Source organism: Micromesistius poutassou, assembly GCF_964030765.1.
Source record: "Micromesistius poutassou genome assembly, chromosome: 16".
Classification (NCBI taxonomy): domain Eukaryota; kingdom Metazoa; phylum Chordata; class Actinopteri; order Gadiformes; family Gadidae; genus Micromesistius; species Micromesistius poutassou.
In genome coordinates this window covers 2,726,016-2,748,150 of record NC_140286.1, presented here as the reverse complement: position 1 = coordinate 2,748,150, position 22,135 = coordinate 2,726,016, and the positions used below count along the sequence as shown (strand labels likewise).

General features: G+C 48.2%; 1 protein-coding gene across 18 annotated transcripts in view; it reads right to left on the bottom strand.

The window, feature by feature from the left end:
• Window positions 1-4,826: 4,826 nt before the first annotated feature.
• dlg1b (discs large MAGUK scaffold protein 1b) overlaps window positions 4,827-22,135 on the bottom strand; it is a 65,447-nt gene continuing 48,138 nt past the window's right edge. For 5 of the 18 annotated variants that reach the window (XM_084480746.1, XM_084480757.1, XM_084480747.1 and 2 more), the window contains 19 exons: window positions 21,182-21,232; window positions 19,684-19,808; window positions 18,330-18,499; window positions 17,531-17,667; window positions 16,788-16,932; window positions 15,836-15,962; window positions 15,134-15,332; window positions 14,496-14,598; window positions 14,037-14,151; window positions 13,441-13,617; window positions 13,198-13,297; window positions 10,819-10,918; window positions 8,902-8,943; window positions 7,976-8,026; window positions 7,634-7,735; window positions 7,125-7,297; window positions 6,736-6,845; window positions 6,235-6,326; window positions 4,827-6,137 (listed from right to left, as the gene is read on the bottom strand). In XM_084480746.1, coding sequence (XP_084336872.1) covers window positions 6,031-6,137; window positions 6,235-6,326; window positions 6,736-6,845; window positions 7,125-7,297; window positions 7,634-7,735; window positions 7,976-8,026; window positions 8,902-8,943; window positions 10,819-10,918; window positions 13,198-13,297; window positions 13,441-13,617; window positions 14,037-14,151; window positions 14,496-14,598; window positions 15,134-15,332; window positions 15,836-15,962; window positions 16,788-16,932; window positions 17,531-17,667; window positions 18,330-18,499; window positions 19,684-19,808; window positions 21,182-21,232 — 2,226 coding nt within the window. In that variant the 3' untranslated portion in view covers window positions 4,827-6,030. The other 13 variants (XM_084480758.1, XM_084480754.1, XM_084480759.1 and 10 more) reach the window with 10 other exon arrangements.

The following is a 22,135-nucleotide window of genomic DNA, read 5'->3' as shown; positions in this document are numbered from 1 at the left end:
TTGGTGAAACGTGGCGCAGGGGCTGCTTTTTAAAGTTCCTGTAGGGGGCGCTACAAACATGACAAACACGATTTTTGGTATGTGAGCTACAGGCACCAGTCTACACGTGTCCAATTTCATATTCATAACTATTACGGTCTCCACAGAGTAGAAGTTTGTCCAAATTTGAAGATTTTTAGCCTATGGCGGCCATGTTGTTTTGCCAATCGACTTCATTTCACTTGAGCAATTGTAACTTTTGTCCCCAGCGGCCATTAAGTCGGTCCCGCTCAAATTGTGGCGATTTTAGTGACAGGCCACGCCCATTTCGATGCCACGCCCCATTTGAAAATATGTCGACTTTATCTTGTTCAGAATTTGATTCCGAGCAACTTTTGTATTGGAGTCAACATCATTAGCCGCGTTTACATGGACACTTCTGTTCCGAATAGATTTCTAATCGGAATAGATCTATTCCTGTCATGCGATCCGAACGTACTGTATACATGGCATTTCCAAAAGTGGTAAGCGAACGTTCTGTCTCTCGCGCACACCTGACACATCTGGACCGGCGGCGACTTAATGGACGTGTTATCACTATTTGGCATTTTTATGTATTTTGTTGGTTTTGTTTGTATCGTTTGTTGTATCGTTTGTATCGATCAGACGTCTAATCGACGTTGGTCATGGAGGTCGAAACTACGTCGATTTGAGGGGCTGATATGAAAGTTTTTCTGACGTCGGTCTTTTGACCGACGTCGTTTCGACGGCTCATAGACGACATCAACCCACGTCGTTTCGACGTTGTATAGACGACATTTCAACCTACGTGAAATTTACTTTTACTTTGCTAAGACACTACATACCCACTTAATTATGAAAAAAAAATAGTATTAAGCTACATTTCAGTTACCTTGTAGTATGCCCCAATTTACGGTTTTCAGTATAGCTACCCACTAAACCTATAACAAGCAGTTCTTGTGCTGCATGTAGATAATTAAACATTTCTCAATCTGTTGTAAACATATTTACAACCATTAGACCAATTCCAGCCAACATTACCTCAAACCGTGTAAACAAGTCCAATAGACGTCGAGTCGCAACGTGACTTTATTTCGACCCTTTGCCGACATGAGACATGTATAGATAGAACCAAATGTAGCCTATAGAGCATTTGGTCACGTCAAAAGGATGGCAACATTTGGCTACATCTATAATATTTTGTTTAGTTATGCATACTCTATCAATCAAGCATTAATACATGTCCTATTAATCTTCAACAAAACACAGATTTCAGGGTATAAAGTGCACTATCCAAAACATTTTATTTATACCCAAGTAGGCCTACATCTTCTTTAAACAACAAAATGAAAACTTATTGGGACCAAAATCCCCCATCCCCCCAGTCCTTGCAGGTGAATGTTTCAGGTAAACTCATGACTGCTTCGATTTCTGTATCTGTGGCCTCGGGATTCCATCTCTTCACAGCAGCTGGAAAGAAAACACCAGTACAAGGTTTGGTGAGAGTGAGAAGTTTGACTGGCCAAAATACACAAGTGTTTGGCTCAGTGGACGAAGACAGCCTCACCATCCAGTGCCCCAGCCTCAAGGGCTAACTGGTGGCTACATCAAGTCCATTTAGCTACATCGGACGCTATCACCCCTCTCGCTATGAATAATGAGAAGAATGGGTCCAAAAATTGACTAACAGTTCACAGGAGTAATGCACGGGGAAAGGGCTTTGCCACCCGTGTTTTATTCAAGAACACACAGCTACCGTTAGCCCTGAAACGGGACGCTGCTACTCCGAGGCTTGGAAGTAGCAGCGTCCTGTTTCAGGGCTAAGCTAACGTTAGCCTGCTAGCTTCCCGCTCGTATGTAACATTACAAATACGAAAACCCGCTATCCATGAGGATACACCATGTGGCCTCAAATTCAACAGTTTAGCATGCAAATAATAAAAGGGTAAGGGTAATGTCTCTACAGTTGCATTTTAAATTTCAGTGTCTTTTCGAAACTCACCTGCAACTTCCGCATGCTGCTGAGTGCCGAACTTGACGGCGAACTGATATCACCTGCGCATGCGTTGGAGGGATTACGTGTTGGTGCGCAAGGAAAAATAGTTCCTAAATGGATGGAGTAAATGCTGGAATAAAACATTTTAGCACCTATATTGGCCATATACATGATAGCATATTGCGTTTGGAATAATAACACTTTTAAATAATACTATTAATGTGTAAACATTACCGTTCACACTAATGTTACAAAGTTACATCGTTGTTAAGTTAAATAGCGATATAAACAGTGTTTATTCAGTTACACAACTGTCAAACAAGCTTTCCTCGAAATCACCATTTCCGTAGCGGCATATATGTTTTCATGTCGGCAAATGGTCGAAATAAAGTCACGTTGTGACCCGGCGTATTTTAGACTTGTTGAATGCATACATGTTTGCTGGGAGTGTTTATTCGGTTACACCACTCTAAAATAAGTCTTCCTTGAAATCACCATTCCTCTAATGATTATGTTTTCATGTCGAAATGACGTCGACTGGACTTGTTCGCTTCGACGCAGGTCGAGAAAATGTTTGCTGGGCTGTGTAAGTCAAACGTGTCAGAATAAAAAAACACAAAAACAACATTTCAATAGGCTGCCTCGCACTTTGTGCTTGGCACCTAATAAAAGTAAATAAAAATCACACATTCCCTCACATAACTATATTATGAACTTTGGTGTTGTTGTCGACCTTAGTTACAAATCAAACAAGAAACTTTTACTTTGACATACATTACACCTGATACCCCGGAAGTAGATTCATGTTATGTTGTTGGGTCTTCCAGAGGAAGAGACGGACTCCACTGCCCCGATCTCACAACACCAGAAGTTTATCACTCAGGCAGGTGACTGATCTCCTTGGTGAGATGATATTCAGATATCTGTTCTCAGCTCTCATCAAGAAGTCGGATGCGGTAGAGAAGCTCGCAGAGTCGCGACCCATGCGCCGGGCGGCTCAGCTGACCGCATACGCCGCGATTAAGGCGCAGCTGTTCGGCAAAGACGCGGCTACCAAGGTCCTTAAATCGAACACAGTTCGGCAGATCCGACAAGAAACCTTCGAGCTTCCACGGAGTGTCGGCGACATGGGAAGGAAAGCCGGCCGGCTCAAGGACAGTTTGGTGAGAGACGTGAAAGACGGCGTGAACGTCGCTTCGAGGCAGATTAAACGCAAGGGGCGTTGAACGAATCACCCAAAACTGTTTCCAACTCAAAGACACATTGGTTCGGATTTTGGAGTTGGACTGAATGCATGAAGGGACCCAGTTGCGACAATGAACTACTGAGAATGAACTCTGAAAATGCCTAAAAATACCACCTGCTGCTCTCATGTGGAAGTCATTAAACCCAAATCAAAACAGTAATTGTGGACTCCTCTGTACAACTATGGGGGGGGGGGGGGGGGGGGGGGGTCTGCAGTCTAAGCTCTTTATGTGGGGAAGTACTGGTCCCGCCCGGCAGGCGAACTAGCAGGCGCTTGCTGCGTCGCAAGCAAGTGTCCCTTTGTAAACAGTTTGGCGCAACAATCACCGGTTAAAACACAACCAACTTGAAGTCATTGGTAGACGAGTCATCCCAAAATTCACGCAAAGATAATCACCCTTAAACATTTTTTTCTTTCAAGATAATCTTATGTGTTTTTCGCTAAAATTGGAATACAATACAAGCTGAAAGAAACCACCGCTGTCCTGTAACGGTACCGGAGCTCTGTGCTGTCGACATCACAGCGGGGCACAGAAACACAGGATTCATTTCACTGTGGTTTCTGTGACATGATAAACACTAAAAATGAATACTAATGTTTTATAAAGAAAGCTATCTTAGTGGGAAAGCCACGCAACAGATAGCCACGGTTACATACAGTAATGTTCTTATGACGGGAGAAAGGAGCAGAAATATAGTATAGAGACAACTTGGAGCTGTGTGTGCGCGTATGTTTGAGTGAGAGACGGGAGTAAATGAGAGACAGAAAAATCGGACCCCCTCCATTCTACCTCACAGGTACAGAAGGCCTCCGACAAGGATGGGCCACTGAGTGCAAATAAAGCTAGTGCATCCCAGAACAACAACAGACCAAGGAGGACGCGAAAAAAAGTTTAAAAAAAAATTACATTTATAGAAAAAAATTATAGAAAAAAAAAAAAAATTGACCTGCGCGCACATCTTTTTTTTTGGACCTGCGCATCTTTTTTTACTTTTTTTAATAATCAACAATAAATGTGCCATTTTTACTATAAGAAAATGTTGTCTTTTCCCTTTATTTTCTTCTGGGAGTACACCAGAATGCTTCATTTACATGTTAAAATAGCTAAATTTGGCTGGGGGGGATGCCCCCAGAACCCCCTACAATGGTTTAGTCTGTCACCTTTTTCAACCCTTATGAGTTTGCAGGTATGTAATAAAGGCTACGACTGTTAAGTGACAAATATGCTATTAAATGTGTTAATTTATTGTTTTTTAACCGTATGGACCCAAAGTAATTTAACGTAGTTAGTATATAGACCTCAAATGGGTATACTACTACATTTATGAACAAAATGCATCTTTTATGTAAACATGTCAAATCATTTCAAGGGGTCCTGGGCCAATAGTACCTGTACAGGTGATGTATGAGAACGTTAGGGAACACCTGGTGATCAGCCTTTAATGTAGCGGCATCAGTATTTACAAGTTGAGTAACCCCAAGCTCTGGTCAAAGCATGTAGACAAACGTATGTATTCATAAAGGAAACAAGTTAAAGGTTAAACGCTGTTTTGATTGCAAACACCACAAGTACACCCCCACAACTTGTCTTGTTAACTTTTTTTATTCCGATTAAAAAAGAAAATTAAAAGACAGACGCGGTGGTGATAACAGAAAAGAAAAATATATATATATTCATATTCAAATATCTTTATACCTTTCTATTTCATCTTACGATTAACAATGCAAAGAAAATAAATCCCGTAGTAGTGCTCAAGTCAAGTTCAATATAGACTTTTATTATAACAAAATAGGCAGTTTACCAAGGGTTGAATCTCATGTACAAGGATCTTAAATCTCTGTGTTTGCATCAGCGTTCGGCAGCCCACACAGCGATGGACGCCTGGAAATGGCGGTTCCTTCTCCTAGCGCCTCAACGACTTGGGACGCCGAAGCGCTTTGATGGTGAAAGAAAACAGACATCACACAAAATGGCCGCTCCGCCAGCGTCCACCTGCTCCTGGGGGGGGGGGAGGGAGGGGGTGGTCGTCTGCACAGTGATACACCCGCTCATCTGGTCAGAACTTGAGTCTCTCTCGTCTCTGATCCCGCGACCTCTGACCTTGTAGCGTTGTTCTTGCGTGAAATGTGTCTGACCCGGTGGGGCGGGGGAGGGAGTGTCCGGGGTTCGGGGGGTTGAAACGTCTCCTTAGCGACGGTCAGGAGGAGGGAAGTGGGCCAACAGTGTTAGGTATTAGAGGCCGGGTCCGTCACCTAAAGCTCCACTTGTTCAGAAACGACCAGCAGGGGGCAGTCTGAGTGTGTGTGTGTGTGTGTGTGTGTGTGTGTGTATGTGTGTATGTGTGGAGGAGAAGGAGGTTAAAAAGAGAAAATTAAAAACTAAAAAGCGCAGAAGGAAGATGACGAAGGACCTCGCGACCACGTGCGGGAGGAGACCAATTTGCTCCGCCTCCTTCTTCTTCTTTTACTTCCTGGCTCCTGAGAGTGAAACTCCGCCCCCTTTTGTTAAAGTTACGCTAAAAGCCCCAGAATTAATTAAAATCAAGAACGATAAAGGAAAGAAAATGGAAAGTCCTCTCCCTTAAACATTATGGAAGCGTACCGTAGTCTGGGGGACCTCTGGCAAGGCCCTGTGTGTATGTGTGTGTGTGTCTTTATGTGTGTGTATATAAGAGAGAGAGGAGAGGTTTCCATATGCAGCAGTTGTCTTTAAAAAACAAGCTAAATTATAAAGAGTTGAGCGGTGTGTGTGTGTATGTGTGTGTACGTGTGTGTGTGCGCGCGCTCCTCATAACTTCTCCTTGGACTGGATCCAGATGAAGGGGCCGGACTGGTCCTCGATGATCTGCTTCACAAGGTCGTAGATCTCTTCCAGGGTGTCTCCCTGGACCACCGCTGGAACGAACACACACACACACACACACACACTATTAGACTTGCCTTTACACACAGACACAGTACCCCCTCTGGGGCGTAGGGGGCGCCGTCTCACCTGTGAAATGCTCGGTGAACTCCAGCTCCAGCTTGTTGGCTCGGTCCAGCGTCTTCCTGCCCTGCTCCTCCGTCAGACGCTTGTTCATCTCCCTGAACACACACCAGGACAGGCTGTCACGCTGCAGCCCTCGGCCTGCATACTGCTGCAGGGCCCTGGGTACTGCGCTAGTACCAGGGCAATACCGGCATTCGTTGTGGTACTATGGTAGTCCTGTTTCTACTATTGTAGTTTTTACGGTAATATTATGGTTATACTGTGTGTCAACATGTACTATTTAAGTATTATGGTAGTAAAATGGTCATACTGTGTGACAGTGTGCAGTATTGTAGTATTATGGTCGTATTATGGTGCTATGGCAGCACTGTGGTAATACGGTGCGTCAGTGTGTACTACTGTAGTATAATGGTGGTATTATGGTACTATGACAGTACTATGGTAATATGGTACGTCAGGGTGTACTACTGTAGTATAATGGTAGTACTGTGGTCGCCCACTTACATGATGTTCTCCACAGTCTTGGGTTTGATGAAGACAGCGATGGGATGAAGGTGAGCCAGCTGCAGCCTCTTGATGGCGTTCCCCGACACGTCCAGAATACAGTGTTTCCCCTGGAGACACCATCACAGCCGTTACCATGGAGACACCACCACCACCGTTACCATGGAGACACCAACACAACCGTTACCATGGAGATTAGACCAAGAACTGGTCACCATAGAGACACCGTCACAACCCGTAACCATAGACACAATAATCCAGTTGTGATTCAAAGCCAAGTAGGTCAATAATAAAAAAAATGAATTTAAACAACAGATTGAAAAATTTATAAATTAATTAATAAATAAATAAGGAAATGGGTCAAATTTAAGGTGTGTTCCCAGTCCCACCTTCTCGGCCACCTGCCGGACCGACTGGACGCTGGTGCCGTAAAGGTGGTTGTTGTACTGGCCCGCCTCGATGAACTTATGGTCCTGGATGTCCTTCTCCATCTGCTCCCGGGACACCATGAAGTGGTAATCCCGGCCGTCCACCTCATAGTCCCGCTTGGGCCGCGTTGTGTCTGCCGCACAACAGAACCTCGTTTACACTCAGAGTTCCCCTCACTTAACGCGCGGGTCGAGTGTGAACAGCAGTATTCAGTAACCTAGCAGTCGTGATGGCAACCAGCGGTGTGGGTCCCCCAAGGAGGGAGCCCCAATCAAAATATGACAACACTGAGGTCCACTTTTAACATCAGGTCAGAACATGGAGCCCTCGCCGCTTCCTTCCAATCGGAAACATTCCCAGAGGTAAAATCCAGTAGTTAACATTTCATCCTTTTGGAAATCTAATCAGACACTAAGATTAATGAGGTAATAAGGGGGAGTGGCCTAGCGCTGCGGGGGGCGGGGCTTACGCGGCACGCAGGAACCAAACTTGTCGGGGAACTCTGAGATGAGGTCGTCGTTGATGCGGTCCTTCATGGGCCCCAGGATGATGACCGGCCGGGTGTAGTTGACTGGCGGGGAGGAGACCAGCGTTAGTGCCCAAAGAGTCTCAGTGCCCCAGGAAGTGACAAACGAGGGTCAGTACAACAGGAAGTAACATACAAACCAGCGTTTGTACAACACCATAACCGTTTTGTAACAAACCATTGTAAGAGCAACAGGAAATTACCCAACAAACCAGTGTTAAAGCAACAGGAAGTGCAAACCAGTGTATGTTAGATAATACCTATAAAAATCCTAATCAGACTCACCTTCGTGCTGGGTGACTGGCTCATAGGACAGGACGTACTCCTCCTGGCCACCTAAGGAACACACAAACACACACACACACGGTAAGGTTAAAGCAATACACACACACACACACACACACAAACACTGAGCTTAGAGCAAACAAAGACACACACACACACAGGTTACAGCACAACACACACACACACACACACTAAGGTTACAGTATAACACACACTGAGGTTACAGCAATCCACACACACACAGGTTACAGCACAAGACACACTAAGGTTACAGTATAACACACACACACACACACACACTGAGGTTACAGCAATCCACACACACACACACACACACAGGTTACTGCATAATCCACACACACACACACACACACACACACACTAAGGTTACAGTATAACACACACACACACACACTGAGGTTATAGCAATCCACACACACACACACACACACACACACACACACACACACACACACAGGTTACAGCATAACACACACACACACACACACACACACTAAGGTTACAGTATAACACACACACATGGCCCTGAGCAGCAAAATCTCCAGTCATTGCAGTTACACATTCTCTCTTTGGCGCGCACACACACACGCACGCACGCGCACACGCACACAGAGGGAGATGGTGACGTGCACTGCAGGGTGAGTGGTGTGTGAGGTGAAGGACAGGTCATGCTGTGATTTCCCTTAAAGCCGTCTGCCATCCTGGTGAGAGCCATCGGTTAGTGGTTAGCATTAGCATCAATCTAGCCTGCTGCCGCTGATTCACAGACGCCGACATACTCATCCACTTAGGAGCCTTAGGGCTCAGACCATTAGTTAGTTTTAAGGGGCCGGCAGGCGTTGCCGTGGTCCCTGGTAGTTAACAGCCAGTAGAGTTAGTCAACGGTTTGGTGGGAGAAAACTTACGGTAGCTACTCTCACTATCGCTGGCGTTAGACGTCACATGGTCTGGATTCACAACAAACAAACAAAAACAAAAACAAAGAAAACAACAACACGGTCAGGGGGTGGAGGAAAGTTTCCCCCGTTCAAAAAAAAATCCCACAATGCATTGCATCGTTCCGTCGCCGGCCAGAAGACTGCGGTGGGCGGAGGTTGTAGTGAAGCAGGGAGGAAATAAAGACACAAAGTCTGGGTAAGATGACATCACCACCACCCAGAGACACCAGGTGAGGAAGACGGAAACGCATTACAGAGTGAGACCCACTACCCTGCAGCCTGCCCCAAAGACACCTGGGCAGCACAAGGAGTTCAACCCCCACACCAGTCATTTGAAGGGTAGATCTGCGATCATTTTTAACTGCAGGTCGTCCTGGTTTCAGCATGGAGCTCTTACTGCCAGCAGAACAGCATTAACGGTATGGATGTGTGACCTATCCTTCACCTCCTGATCACCAGCACACACATTATACACACCGACACAGACACAGAAACACACACCAACACATACATCCTGATACTGAAACACACACCTACACATACTTCCTGACAGTGAAAAACACACCCACCCACACACACATAATGACACAGAAACACACATACTGACACAAGGAACAGGAATTAACTGGTTGAGCGCTGCTTCATGCTAGTACTGAACCAAGCGTAGAAACGGACCAAAAGTTAAAACATCCAACTACTATGACCCAGAATCGAACTTCGACGTTCCCTCCATGGAGCACCTGGTCTGGGACATGTTCCCCCATGGTGCTATTGTGTCTTGAGCTTTTTATACTATGTTTAGAATTACGTTTCGCATTTACATTTCTGCATAATATAATACGTCATATTAGGCATCTTGCTACAGTTACCATATATTTTTGGTACGTTTTGCAAATTTATTTTTGAAACATCTTTAATTCCTTTTACCATCCTCTACTTTCTGCTGTGACACCATCTCACTCATTTCCTGTCTGGGAATAAAAGAACATCTTATTTTAGATTATTTTATTTTATTTCACCTAGCCAGTAGCTGTCCGCTATCTGTGTCTGTTGCTAGCTAAACAAACTTTAGCGGAACCTGACCAGATTGATCACAGTCGCAGCTCGCTAAATGGCGAGCGAGGCTAGTGGAAAAAGATTTCCTCTACGCCAACACAAACAGGTGTAGCGATGATTACACAGCAGAGCAAACAAAAACCTTTCTTCCATTTCCACACGTTTTGATCCAGCACTAGCTAGCCAGCAGCGCTCAGCTGACAGAAGTGAAGTGCTTGAAAATATTTGGGCTTAAACTCAGGGCTCCAAACATTTCGGTTTGCTAATGATTTTTCATAAAATACACCAGTCCGAGCAAGTATACTTTTCTTCTTTGGATTTCTTCCAGTTTTATTTTGGAGGTCTGGTGACCAGTCCTTTGATCAGCGGCCGGTAGGGGGGGGGCGGAGTCTACCAACAGCGGGCGTGGCCGGGTAGAGGGGGAGGAGTTAAACACTTACTGTGGTTCTTGTTGAGCATGTCATCCGAGGTGTCCTGTGGAATAAGAGACATGGGAGGAAACAGCCAAAGAGACACTGGTGTTATTGGAGGTCAGCCACAGAGAGAGAGCGAGACAGAGACCGAGAGAGAGAGAGAGAGAGAGAGAGACCAGCAGACACTGGCCTCCACGCGGTGGCCATTTTGGATCAACGCGAGGTGAACCAGCCGAGCCAACTGTAATTCCGGGCTTCCCGTCACTAAGAGAGACTTGTGGGAGTGATTTGGGGGGGGGGGGGGGGTTTGACGTTGCCGTGGCGACGGAGGCTCCCGTCTCTCTTGCCGTGGCTGACCCCGGCCGTGTTGTCGAACCGAGCGACCCCTCCCCCCCACGCGGCGTGCTGTACTTACGTTCCCCGTCGCTGGTCTCCGGCTCACTCGCGTCCTTGCTCTTGTAGAACGGAAACTTTCGTGAAAAAAGGTTCTTTTTACGCTTGTCATTGAGTGACTGCTGGTGGTGGGGGGGGGAGGGGGAGGCAGTGAGGGAGGGACGGGGGGAGGGAGGGAAGGGGGAGACAAACATGAGGTGGAGATGGAAGACAATGATGTAAGGACCGCCACCCCCCATGAGAGAAGTCAAGGTAGAAGGACGGAAGGTCACACGTAGATTACCAGAGTAGATCTAACCTCTACTAGATCACTGCTTTCACTTTGTTGACTATGTCTTCATTTATTAACTATCATCACCATAATCTCCAATGCAAAATCACACATGGAGAGATATCTGATAAAAGTTCTTCCAAAGGGGCTCCTGTTACTATAGCTACAGATGCAATGGCCTTTGGTGTCAAACCTGAGGACCAGTAGAGGCCAGCTAAGTTCAATCCCTCTCGTCTAACATCTAAACACTGAGTAGCTCTCATCTACATGGAGCACTCAGATGGTTGTGTAGATGCATTGGAGCAGGCCTGCAAGAGGGCCCTACAGCGAGGTGTGAGGTGAGTATGGGTGGGTGAGAGGGCGGAGGCAGGTAGGAGGAGCCAAGGTGAGAGGTGGAGGTTTAGAACGTGCTCCTCCTTCAGGGTGGAGCAGAGCCATTGGTGGAGCAGGAGGAGGAGGAGGAGAAGGTAGGGATGGGTAATGACGTGCAGGTGGCATGCAGAGACGAGAGGAGAACCTGGACTTAGGTTAGGTTAGGTTGCATGGGGAGTAGGAGGAACCTGGGTTGAGGTTCTGTTGGATGGGGAGTAGGAGGAACCTGGGTTGATGTTCTGTTGGATGGGGAGCAGGAGGAACCTGGGTAGAGGTTCTGTTGGATGGGGAGCAGGAGGAACCTGGGTAGAGGTTCTGTTGGATGGGGAGCAGGAGGAACCTGGGTAGAGGTTCTGTTGGATGGGGAACAGGAGGAACCTGGGTTGAGGTTCTGTTGGATGGGGAGTAGGAGGAATCTGGGTTGAGGTTCTGTTGGATGGGGAGTAGGAGGAACCTGGGTTGATGTTCTGTCGGGTGGTTTTAGGCAGGAGACAGGTCGGAGGCTATGGGTTGAAGGTCTTCACTGCAAGTTCTATAAGTTCACTTCCTGTCCCATCAGATCTACGATTAATAACTCAACTCTACAAAAGACCCGTCTTGAACCTAATTTGGCTAAAGCAGGTGATAGATAGTGTGGGGCCAGAGTGGTAGCCTTCCAGCTGTTTCCAGGTTTGACCCACAATGACAATGAATTTCAAACGACACGGAACACTGAATCATATCTCACATATCTATTCTTAAAATTGATTGAACTAAAGTAGTTTCAAATAAAAAGTTAAAATATTAGGGAGATGAGTCGGAACAAGAAAGAGAGGGAAGGGGGGAGGTCAGTGAGGAGGGTCATGGGAGGTGTGGAGGTGCACAGGGGTCGTTCGGGGGTCACGAGCAGACAGTCAGACGTCAATGGCAAGCGTTATCGAGGGGGGAGGGGGTGTCACTCATGCATGTTTTGGTATCCCCTCCCCTCGAGTGGCATGTTAGGGGGGGGGGGGGGGGGGGCGCAGCGCAGAGTAGCGGCGGCGGTGGTCTGGCGACGCGGGTTACGAGAGGACGAGGTGCGCCACCTGGTGGCGGTTTGAACGCACGCAGGGAGCGCTGAGACGCTGCCGGACACGGGTTATGACGAAGAAACGTACAAGTAGAGGAGGGAGGGGGGTGAGGGGGAAGAAGACGATCCACACACCATGCTGTTGATCTGCTGGGACGACTGCCCCCTGCTGGTGGGCAGGGGGCAGTTCAGTCCACTTCAGAATTTACTAGCGTAGATTGAAACTGGTTTTGTATAATTACAAATATGGTTGGATCTTTGTGTTATCTTGATTTTTGGCATTACACAGTTGTTTTAAATCTAAAAAGTGTACATCAATAAAAAATATATATACAGTCACTGTAAAGTAATGGAATTAATTTAACCATTTAAACACTATAAAACAATACATATAAGGAGCACTGTTTTCTACTGCTGTCTAGCAACTGTTAGACCTGCAACATAATACCATCTACAGACAGGGCAGGAAACCGGTTCTAACACACGGTTCTAGAATGTGATACAGGATATCCTGGTGTCTGGACTGTATTCTAGAGTCTGGACTGCGTTCTAAAGTCTGGACTGCGTTCTAGAGTCTGGACTGTGTTCTAGAGTCTGGACTGCGCTCTAGAGTCTGGACTGCGCTCTAGAGTCTGGACTGTGTTCTAGAGTCTGGACTGTGTTCTAGAGTCTGGACTGTGTTCTAGAGTCTGGACTGTGTTCTAGCTCACCAGAAGGTTCTGGACGGGAGGTTCTGGACTCACCCCTCGGTCTCTGGACTTGGCGTTGAACTTGACCGTTTTGAGTCGCGCTCTCTCCTTCTTCTCCACCCTGGGCACACAACCAAGAGTGTGAGACACTGTGTGTGTGTGTGTGTGTGTGTGTGTGTGTGTGTGTGTGTGTGTGTGTGTGTGTGTGTGTGTGTGTGTGTGTGTGTGTGTGTGTGTGTGTGTCTCTCTCTCTCTCTCTCTCACCGTCTCTTGCTGGGGATGACCCCCACCTCCTCCGCCTCCCCCTGGGGGGTGAGCTGCCGGGCCTGCCACCACTCATCGTCCGAGGCGTTGACCACGTGGAGGATGTCCCCGAACTTAAAGTTCAGCCCCTGGCTAGGCAGCCCCGAGTCCTTGGTTTTATCGTAGTCAAACAGCGCCCTGCACAGAGAGACACACCATGTCATGCACACACAGTCAAAGGCAGAAACACACACACACACAGGCAGACACACAAACCAACACACACACAAACCAATACACACGCAGGCAGACACACACATACACACACACGCAGGCAGACACACACACACACACACACAATGTCATACATGAGGTCACACAATGTCTAACGACCCAGCGCTGGGGCCCCAGGTCCCAGGTGGTGGGGCTGGGTCCAGGCTCCTCACTGAGATTACTGATTATAAAGATCCATTATTCATATTATTTACTATTGACTTTACTATATACCGTATGATAACACAATACATGGAGAGCACATTCATTTTTCGGCCCTCATCTGAACGAATGTCCACTGGACGGCGGCTCTGGCCCTCAGACAGCCGCGGTGGCGCTGGTACCTGACGTAGAGGGTCCTCTTCTGGCTGGTTCTGAGCGAGCCCGACCCAGAGCTGATACTGCTGCTCATCATCTGCTCCCGCAGGTCATGGATCTTGGCCTCGAAGCGGCTGTACTCTGGAGACACGATGACAAGGTGACCAGGTGAATGAGAACCAGGTGTGTACAGGTGTGTGAGGACCAGGTGTATGAGAACCAGGTGTGACCAGGTGTATGAGGACCAGGTGTGACCAGGTCTATGAGGACCAGGTGTGTACAGGTGTATGAGGACCAGGTGTGACCAGGTGTATGAGGACCAGGTGTGACCAGGTGTATGAGGACCAGGTGTGTACAGGTGTATGAGGACCAGGTGTGACCAGGTGTATGAGGACCAGGTGTGACCAGGTGTATGAGGACCAGGTGAATGTGTGTTGAGATGTGGGCGGTGTGTAAGCCCAGGGGGTCCAGGTAGGGGGACCTACCCTCCGGTCTGTAGTGGGCCACGATGGTGACGGTCTGTCCGGCGTTCTTCAGGGCGGCGGCCGCCTGCTCATGAGTGGCGCTGCGCAGGTCCACCCCGTTCACCTGGAGACAGTGTGTGTTACAGTGTGTACTGTAGTGCATTAGTGTGTACTTTAGTGTATTAGTGTCTATTAGAGTGTGTATTTGGTTTTACTACAGTGTATAGTATAGTGTATTAGTGTGTACTATAGTGTATTAGTGTGTATAGGAGTCTAATCAATTGTGTATTAGTGTGTATTAGTGTGTATTAGTGGGTATTAGTGTCTATCAGATTGTGTATCAGTGGGTATTAGTGTCTATTAGATTGTGTATGAGCCTTATCATCATTGTGTATTAGTGTGTCTCAGTGTCTATTAGATTGTGTATTAGTATTTATCAGATTGTGTATTACTGGGTATTAGTGTCAATCAGATTGTGTTGAGGTGCCTATCAGATTGTGTATTAGTGTGTATCAGATTGTGTATTAGTGTGTATCAGATTGTGTATCAGTGGGTATCAGATTGTGTATTAGTGTGCATCAGATTGTGTATTAGTGTGTATCAGATTGTGTATCAGTGGGTATCAGGGCCTGTGGCGTTGAGGTGTGGTCAGTGCTTACAGACACCAGGCGGTCTCCTCTCCTCAGCTCGCCACTCAGGTCGGCCGGTCCTCCTGCGAGGATGAAGGAGATGAAGATGCCCTCTCCGTCCTCTCCTCCCACGATGTTGAAGCCCAGCCCCGTCGCTCCTCGGTGGAGGACCACCTTCCTGGGCTCCCTATTGGTCAGGACAACACCGCCCAGCTGTCCATCATCTGGACTATAGACCAAAGACTCAATCACGTTGATCTCCCACCACCGTCAGCATGATACTAGTATGTCACAAATCCCTCATTCGGTCACTTCTCCGTCATCCCTCCATCAATCTGTCGTATTATCTGACCATGTAGGGTTGGTGTTGGGGTGTAATGCCATGGTGGACACACTAGAGTGTGCTGTGGCTGCACACAGACACTCACTCAGCCCCTTCTAACCACTCAGTGCTAAGTGCTGGCACAGAGAAATAGAGAGACAGACAGGTAGGGGAGCTTGTCCACATCTATCTATCATCCTTCTATCCATCATCCATCCATCCAGACATCTTTCCATCTATCACCCCTCCATCCCTTATCATCCCTCCATCCATCATCCATCCATCATCCTTCTATCATCCTTCCATTCCTCCATCCATCATCCCTCCATCATCCATCCATCATCCCTCACTCAATCATCCCTCCATCTCTCTCTCTGCCCTCCCTGACTGACGGATGACATTGGGCTCACCTGGTGACATCATCGTCTCCCAGCATGCTCTTGGGTGTGGGGGAGTAGCTCCCCGAGGGGGCTGGAGGCGGGGGCTGTCCCAGGAGGGCGGGGGGGCTGATATGGTTCTCCATGTGTGTGGAGTAGGCTGAGAGAGCAAGAGCGAGAGAGCGAGAGAGAGAGAGAGAGAGCGAGAGAGAGAGAGAGAGAGAGCGAGAGAGAAGATAGAAAGAGGGAGAGACCAGATAGAATGAGAGAGAACAGACATAAAGTGAGGAGAGGAGAGGGAGGGCGACCGGAGACAGAAGAAGAAAGAGAGCGATGGGGAGAGACAGAAGGAAAGAGAGAGAGAGGAAAAGTGATAGAACAAGAACAAGAGAGATGGACGTGCATATAGAAAGAGAGGAGAGAGAGAGCGATCAGAGGAAGCAGGTCACTCATTGTACAGAACAACGTCAAAGTGCCTCCACAGTTATTGGTGAGAACCTGAGTGCTCTTGGAGTGGTGTCGGGTATCTTGACCGGACCCTTAGCCCTCCACCCCGTGGTTCAGACTGTAATACCAGTCTGCTTGTCTTCACTCTGAGCCCTGTGATTCGGTTAAGACACCGCAGGGAGCGCTAAGTCCTGTCCCCGCTGGACGCCCTGATTACCGGGAGGTCGTTGGAAGACAAGCCAACCAGAGCTGGGATCTAAATCTCCCGACCTCCTGAATGACCCATATATAAAGGGCTTTCCATACCACCGCTAATTAACAGCAACATGTTCGCCTTCATTTATGTTAACGTTGCTACTAATCATTTTGGATACGTAGATATAATTTTGGTATTTTTTTCCTATTTTTGGATATCCCTTTTTAATTTGTACTGTACTTTCTGCCTGGCCACCACCCAACAAGGGCTCCGTTACCGGAGCAAGGGTGCCTGTTTGAAGTCCTGTTTTCAGAGGCCCGGGGAAAGCGGAGGTCCACTCACAGTTGGTGATGTCTGGCGGGGCGAAGGTCTCGTTCATGAACACGCTGTGGGGCTTGGCCACCTTCAGGTAGACCACGTCCGGGGTGTTCTTCAGGGCCGTGACGGCGTGCTCGTGGGTCACCTCCTCCAGGAAGGCGCCGTTCACCTGGAGACGAGACCGGGAGGCTCACAGACCACGCTACAGAGCACTAAAAGTCACACGGGAACCGGCGCTCCCGGGCCGGTTCCTGGGTGACTTTGTCGTGGTGGTGGAGTTGTTGTCGTGGAGCCATGGTCTTATTTACAAGGGTTTTCAAATGGATTCATTTTAAGAACATACTAAATACACCTGAATGTAAATATGCACCGCTGGAAGTTCATTCAATACATGTCTCCTAAAATCTCAGTGTAAGAGAACATACAGAATTGTACATATTATACATTTCACACACTCAGTTTTATAGATGGATGCATCAAGTCAAGAGGAGGAGAGGAAGTACATTCCTTTCCCGACAGACAGGAAGTATACACCATTTTCTTAAAGACCTTACTAACAGGAAGTACATACTCAACCATCCCTCACAGACAGGAAGTACAACATCAATGTTCCCTTATAGACAGGAAGTACACCATCACCCTTCTCTTACAGACAGGAAGTGCACGCTCAGCCTTCCCTTACAGACAGGAAGGACACCATCACCCTTCCCTTACAGACAGGAAGTGCACGCTCAGCCTTCCCTTACAGAGAGGAAGCAGAGACTCACCGCTAGGAGTTTGTCTCCGATCTGCAGGCGGCCGTCTTTATGCGCGGCCCCGCCCTCGATGATCTTGGTGACGTAGATGCTGTTGTCCCCCGGGATGTGCTGGTTCCCCACTCCCCCTGCTATACTGAAGCCCAGACCTGGGGAGAGACCAAGTCCCAAGAGGGGGGGGGGGGGGGGGGGGGGTGTGTAACACATTAGCTCCATCTCCACAGGACCCAAACAAACAGTAGCTGCTTCTTCTGAGGCTTCGAGAAGACGCTATTAATAACATCATTAACAATTTAACATCGGTACGAAGTGCGGGGGAAAAAAAAAAAAAAGACTCGGCAGACAAAGCATATTTTATCGTGTTTCCTTGGAAACCGGGGCTTTGTTCTCGCGTCTGGGTGTCTTAGGTGAATATTCAGAAGGCCCAGAGGGATTTTCGCTCAAGCGTCTTGGCAGAGGCAGAGATCGCTCACTGTACGCTGATTAGAAGCTTCTAGACGCTGCTCTCTGTGCCAACTCGGACCAATCAGCTCTTAGATAACATCACGGTTTGCTTCGTGTTGTGCATCAGGAGAGCACTGGAGACTTAGAAGGGTTCCTTCAACTACTTCATAAAACGGGGTGTTCTCTGGGCACATACTGGGCAGATGGACAGTACGTAACCAGTGTGTATGGACTGGGTGTTAGGACACAGCTGAGGACGCATACCAGCTAGTTTCAGCGTATACATTCTAGGTAGATTAAGGGTATACATTGAGCATCTTAAGGGTTCATTATCAGTATCAGCTAGGTCTACCAGGGTGGGGGGTACCTTTGGGGCCCTTCACCAGCTTCAGCTCCATCAGTTTGTCCGACTGGGGCTTCCTGCGGCGGACGTAGAGCGGGACCAGAGAGCCCGCCTCCTTCAGCGCCTCCACCGCGCGGCTGTGCGTCACGTCGCACACGTTCACGTCGTTCACACGCAGGATCACGTCGTTGACCCTGAGACAGACACACACACACACACACACACACACACACACACACACACACACACACACACACACACACACACACACACACACACACACACACACACACACACACACACACACACACACACACACACGTTAGCACTGACTGAGACACGACACACGTGGGTGTGTACCGATCATGCCCTGCACTTGAATATAAGATACTTTGGCACTTAGCACTCCAGCTAGGTTGAGATGCTACTTTCACCGCTGCACTCGATGCATTCAACTCTAGATTATTGACATGCCATCGTTCCAAGCTAATTCCAGGACGCACACTTAAATAGGTATTCCATTAGCATGAGGGGGAAATCCATTATGTTTCATTACCTTACAGCGCACACACAGGTTTATCTCAGTTTGCCGAAAGAGTGTGTGTGTGTGTGTATACTTGTGTGTGTGGGGTTGTATACGTGTGTGTGTGGGGTTGTGTGTGTGTGTGTGTGGGGTTGTGTGTGTGTCTGTGTGGGGTTGTGTCTGTGTGTGTGGGGTTGTGTGTGTGTCTGTGTGGGGTTGTGTCTGTGTCTGTGTGTGTGTGTGTGTGTGTGTGTGTGTGTGTGTGTGTGTGTGTGTGTGTGTGTGTGTGTGTGTGTGTGTGTGTGTGTGTGTGTGTGTGGGGTCGGTCTATGGGAGCACCTGTCCATGTGAACAGCCTTGTGCTGCCCAGGAACAGACTGTCTGTCAGTACCTGGATCAGGTGTAGCGAACTGTCTGCTCATTAATAACCCAGAGAGATATCAGCACCATAGCAACACCACAACAACACACTCACCTGACGACCAACAACACAACAACAACATTGAAAAACAGGGTATGTTTGATATAGCAGAAAACACTTTAAAAAAAGAGTAAAAACAGGGCATTACTCTTAACTGTCAGCAGAAAATGCATGACAACAGGCCATCAATTGTACAAGCTGTTGACCCAGTTTCATTCCTATGTGTTATACCAGGTGCTTGAACAAACCAGCTGAGCGAAGACACTTTAACAAATGTGTGTGTGTTTTGTGTGTTGGTGTGTGAGTACCTGTGCATGGCAACGTGTGTGTGTGCAGGTTTGGTGATTGTAGTTGTCTGATGGCAGGACTGTGTGTGTGTATATGTGTAGTGAGTGAGTGAGTGAGTGAGTGGGTGAGTGTTTGTGGGTACTCACCTGAGCCGCCCGTCCTGGGCCGCCGCTCCTCCAGGGATCACCTTGGTGATGAAGATGCTGGGGTCCTCCCCTATGTGGGGATTATCGGTCCCTCCAGCGATGCTGAAGCCCAGCCCAGAGTTACCCTGCAGACAGGACCGTCCCACAGGGTCAGACTGTCCCCCAGAAACACTTAGCACCATGCAGAACCACATGGTTCCCCAGAACCAACACACACACACACACACACACACACACACACACACACACACACACACACACACACACACACAGAGAGCTGTTTTGTTGCATGCACTGTCTTGATAAAAAAAACAAAAAAACAACAACATAAAAATTAGGTCAACATGGAATAAAAAAAATCATAACCTTACTTTCAGCATAATCTGAAGAATAAACACCTCGGGCGGATTATGAAACAAATACAAAAATGGCTCTAGTGTATATTAAGTGTGCGTGTTGGAGCCCCGTGCGCGCGCTTACGTGTGCGCATGACAGCAGAACATGGTTTAGTGCGGAGGCATAAACAGCAGGTCCCAGTGCAGCAGCCTCACGGCGTGCTGAAGGGCTCACTAAATCACCATGCATCCTGCACACATTTCATCCCCGCGCTCAAACCACTGATCAAAGCCCTGAATCTTCTTTAATAACATGTTGGGAGAGAGGTGCTCTTCCAGGAGTGGGGGGGGGGGGGGGTTCAGGATACTCAACACAACGGCGCGGTATAGCAGTGTAGCAGCACAGGAGCAGGAGTCTATCCTGAACACCGACTGCAGTGATTGCTCGCCCTCTCTAGTGTGCGTGTTCCAAACAGGAACTGATAACCAAAGCTGTATTCTGGGTTTGAACGAGCAGTCTTAACCCCACTGTGTATACCACCAGTGCATCGCCCTCGGACGGCAATGGGAGTGGTCCAAGTATCTGGGTTCGTCAGATTGTTGGTCAATGGGGATCAGAGTCACCCCGGTCCGGTCCCCAGACTTAAACCTAATGGATAGCCATGGATGAGCCGGGACGTGAACTGCCCGAGCCGTGGTAAGCCAGAGGTGACGTCGAGGCAGCTCTGGTGTACGGGTCACGGGGTGACGTGGCGCATGGCGCACACCTCAGACATTGTAAAGCGCCTAAGGCAGAGTGCCAACCAACTGCGCCTCCACACCAACGTCACACCCTGACGGCGACTATAAATCCCGCTTTAGCTTTTTCCGGCTGCACTCCCGTGTTCTGCAGTGTGGGCTGGTGGCATGGGCTGGTTAATATTGAGGGTGCTGACCCTCAATATGCCCCTGGGCAGGGTCCCGTTCGTCATATACCCTTGTTCTTACCGCAGCAGGTCAGTAAAGGAGCGTCTGGGTACACTGGCTGCAGTGGTGTGTGGACAGGAGTTTTCAGTCGCTCAGGACCTCAGACGCAACACCTTATAGGGCAGTGACAGACTTCCACCAGCACACTGAAATAGGTTTTAAACACACATTTTGTTGTCATTTTTGGCAGTACTCACTCTTTCCAACGTTATCTCCTCGTATTCATAATCCGCTTCTGTTCCGTTCACCTGGAAGACAAGACAACAAAACCTGTCCAAAACCGTCTACCATAAACACCCAAATACATGCATAGCGTACACACACACACACACACACACACACACACACACACACACACACACACACACACACACACACACACACACACACACACACACACACACACACACACACACACACACACACACACACACACACACACACACACACACTCCTCTCTGGTCCAGCCCCAGCAGATCTCCTGAACATGAACCAGTAGGGCGGACGACATGCTGTCAGAACTGAATGTCCCGGCGCTATGGCTCCAGAGACCTGGTGCCGTAGCGGAGCCAGGCCCAGCGGACTGCGGACCAGCTGGGCTTCCTGCTCCTAGGGACCGGGGGGACGACCAGGCCAACAGCTGGTGGCCTGGAGGTTTGCCCTGTGTGTGTGTTTGTATGTTTGTGTTGTATACATGCATGTGTGTCTGTCTGTGTGTGTTGTATATATGCGTATGTTGTGTATGCGTTGTATACGTATATGCTGATGTATGTGCGTGTTGCATATGTGTGTGATGTGCGTGTGTGTGTGTGTGTGTGTGTGTGTGTTTTATATGTGACCGTGTATGTGTGTGTCTGTGTCTGTTTGTGTGTGTGTGTCCAGACTGCAGCAGAGAGTGTGACACTGAGAGTGACCAGATTAATGGCTCCCCCCCCACCCCTCCCCAAGACCCCTGGGAAATATAATCAGCCAGGGAGGAGAGGGAGGGGGGTGCATCTGTCTTCTCCAGGGGACTGGGGGCTGTCCACACACACTGATTTACAGAGGAAGGGTCTGCACACACACACTCGCACTGATATGCCGAATGCATACACACATAAAAATATGATTTGTGTGTGTGTGTGTGTGTGTGTGTGTGTGTGTGTGTGTGT